This window comes from Lathyrus oleraceus, chromosome 4 (genome assembly GCF_024323335.1).
Source record: "Lathyrus oleraceus cultivar Zhongwan6 chromosome 4, CAAS_Psat_ZW6_1.0, whole genome shotgun sequence".
In the NCBI taxonomy this organism is placed as follows: Eukaryota; Viridiplantae; Streptophyta; class Magnoliopsida; order Fabales; family Fabaceae; genus Lathyrus; species Lathyrus oleraceus.
Genome location: NC_066582.1, coordinates 140,962,570 through 140,965,639, shown reverse-complemented (window position 1 = coordinate 140,965,639; position 3,070 = coordinate 140,962,570). Strand labels below are relative to the sequence as shown.

At 35.6% G+C, this 3,070-nt stretch overlaps 1 protein-coding gene across 1 annotated transcript; it reads left to right on the top strand.

Annotated features, from left to right (window-relative positions):
• Window positions 1-1,018: 1,018 nt before the first annotated feature.
• On the top strand, window positions 1,019-2,850 carry LOC127074131 (probable sugar phosphate/phosphate translocator At1g12500). The gene has a single exon (XM_051015425.1). It carries the CDS (start codon window positions 1,423-1,425, stop codon window positions 2,479-2,481), a length of 1,059 nt encoding a protein of 352 aa, XP_050871382.1. The 5' UTR covers window positions 1,019-1,422; the 3' UTR covers window positions 2,482-2,850.
• The last annotated feature ends 220 nt before the right edge of the window (window positions 2,851-3,070 follow it).

Below are 3,070 nucleotides of genomic sequence, written 5' to 3'. Positions count from 1 at the left end.
ATATATATATATATATATATATATATATATATATATATATATATTCTCCCTAATGCTATTCTCAGATGATTTATTCAAATATCAATCAGTTTTACACTATTATTATTGGTATATCTAATTGATAGTTTAAAGGATATTATAACTTTTTTTAGCTTATTAAAAGAGTATGAACTCTTTTTATTAATGTACTACTCCATCCATTCATTTAGGGGTGGCAAAACGGATCAAACTCATTGGGCATACCCGTTTTACCCGCACTTTAGTGCGGGGCGGATCAAGGATTTATGTCATTACCCTTTAATATGTCCGTCCCATCCCGTCCCGTTTTTTCGTGGGTTTTTGCGGGTACGTGTATTTACATAAACTTTTGCATTTTTAGACTTAAAAAATGCAGTATCCGCGGACTTTTCCCGCTCCGCTCCCACTTTTTTTTTGCAGAACGGACCTAAATTTTAGATCTGGATCCTGAACTATGACCGTCTCACCCAATTTTTTTGCGGGCTTTTATGGGACATACCTATAAACAAGATGCTCATTTATCACCCCATCATCCATCCATCTTCTATCATAAGATTCTATATAAATTTCAAGAGTATTAACATAAATGATTATATTACAATGGTTGTAAAAAAATCAGTTTAATATAATTTCGTCTACAACTAATAATATAATATAAAATAAATAAAATCTATATTTCTCAATTATAAGTTTGATTGAGATATCCTTGAAAGAAGCTACTCTATATATGTTTTGAAGACAGTTATAAACTATAATAAAAGACTACGAGTATCGGAAAGTAGTTCCATACATAGAGTAACAATTTTCCAATTTATCAAAATCTATAAACAGAATAAATACAAAATCAAGGCAACAATTAATCAGATTTGATCGAGGGTAAAATAAGAAAAAGTTAATTAATACAAACAAAAACAAAATAACGAGAGATGAGAAGTGTAACACAAAAAGGTCAAAAGAAAAGATAATATCAAATCCCACCATTAATAAGGTGGTAGTATCCCACTCATCACCGACACTCAACTCTAACCTAACCATACCATGTGAAACTCCAACAAAAACAAAAACATGGTCCACCAATTGTTTTTATATTCCCCCAATTGTTCCATCTCATCCAACGACCACAAATCTCCATATCCTCAAATCTCAATTCTGACCGTTCGATCATCGGTAACAAACCACTCATCACTATCACCACCCCCATCCAATTAATAACACCACCACCTTCACTTCTTCACCAATCTGAACTCCTTTTCAGTTTCAGTTCAGATCTGACCAAACCAAAATAAACCAAATCAATCCACATGTTATTGTTATCACACTTATAACAAAAACATCATCATCATCATCATCATCAACAAGAACAACAACATCCTCATATTTTTCAATTTTCTTGTTACAGTGGCAATGGTGGAGGCACAAACATGGAAGACAAGAAGAATGAGCAATCCGAGATTACTATCACTCGACACAAACGACCAACTTCTAGACATTCCAGCAACACCACCAAGTGATCAAAGAAACAACAACATCATCGGATCCAACAGTTTTCTAACAACGTCATTCATAATTGCGTCATGGTACTTTTCAAACATCGGTGTTCTTCTTCTCAACAAGTATCTCCTCAGCTTCTACGGTTACCGTTTCCCTATTTTTCTCACAATGCTCCACATGCTATCCTGCGCCGCTTATTCTTACGCCTCCATTAATCTTCTTCAAATCGTTCCGTTTCAGCAAATCCATTCCAAGAAACAGTTCCTCAAGATCCTCGCGCTCAGCGCTATTTTCTGCTTCTCAGTTGTTTGTGGAAATACCTCACTGAGATATCTTCCTATCTCGTTCAATCAAGCAATCGGTGCAACGACGCCGTTTTTCACTGCGATTTTTGCTTTTTTGATTACCTGCAAAAAAGAAACCGCTGAGGTTTATCTCGCCTTGTTACCGGTTGTTTTAGGGATTGTTATTTCCACGAATAGCGAACCGATGTTTCATTTGTTTGGGTTTTTGATCTGTGTCGGTTCAACTGCTGGACGTGCTTTGAAGAGTGTTGTTCAAGGGATTATATTGACTTCTGATTCAGAGAAGCTTCATTCTATGAACTTGCTTCTTTATATGGCTCCTCTGGCTGCGATGATTCTGTTACCGTTTAGTTTATATATTGAAGGCAATGTGTTTGTGATAACGCTTGAGAAAGCCAGAAGTGATCCTTTTATTGTGTTTTTGTTGGTTGGGAATGCTACTGTTGCTTATTTGGTTAATTTGACTAATTTTCTTGTTACTAAACATACTAGTGCTTTGACGCTGCAAGTTTTGGGGAATGCTAAAGCTGCTGTGGCTGCTGTTGTTTCTGTTTTGATATTCAGAAATCCTGTTACTGTGATGGGGATGGCTGGGTTTGGGATTACAGTAATGGGTGTTGTGTTTTACAGTGAAGCAAAGAAGAGATCCAAAGGTGCATCTCATTGATGTGGTGGTGATGGATTCACATTTTTTTTGGATTTTCACGAACGGGTACTTCTTATTTGCTTTACTTTATTGTTAATTGTTGGCAAATTTTTAATGTTGATGAAATTGTATTTCTGTGGAATTGGATCTGATCAAGTTATCACAGCAAAAATTGGAATGTATAGAAAGAAGCAGATAAAGGGAAAGGGTTACTTAGTTATGTTTGTTTTGCTATTGCTGCTGTGTAACTTTATAAAAATATTCGTTGCTCTTCGGCAACACACATAAATGATTCATAGGGGGAAAGGAAAAGGCTACATTTGTGTATTTGGTGAGGGAGGAAAATTCTCCTTCACTTTCATTTTACTAATTACATCGTCCATTATTTCACTTGTGGAAGCTTTAATTTTGATCCATTTTGGTGCTTCGAGTTAATTACTTGTATGATTTGCTACTTCCGTCGATTGTCAGCTAGAGTTAGTTTTTCAATCGTGGTCGAGTTGCAGAATTTGATATTGCATAAAGTTGCAGACAAATACGGTTGTTGTAGTCTCAAATCTTAATTATTGTCGTGTTGCAGCCGCGTGTTGACATGAAAAACCATGATTTT

What these genes read in the sequence shown, in the direction of transcription:
- LOC127074131 (XM_051015425.1), top strand. Translation starts at nt 1,423, where the DNA reads ATGGTGGAGGCACAAACATGGAAGACAAGAAGAATGAGCAATCCGAGA.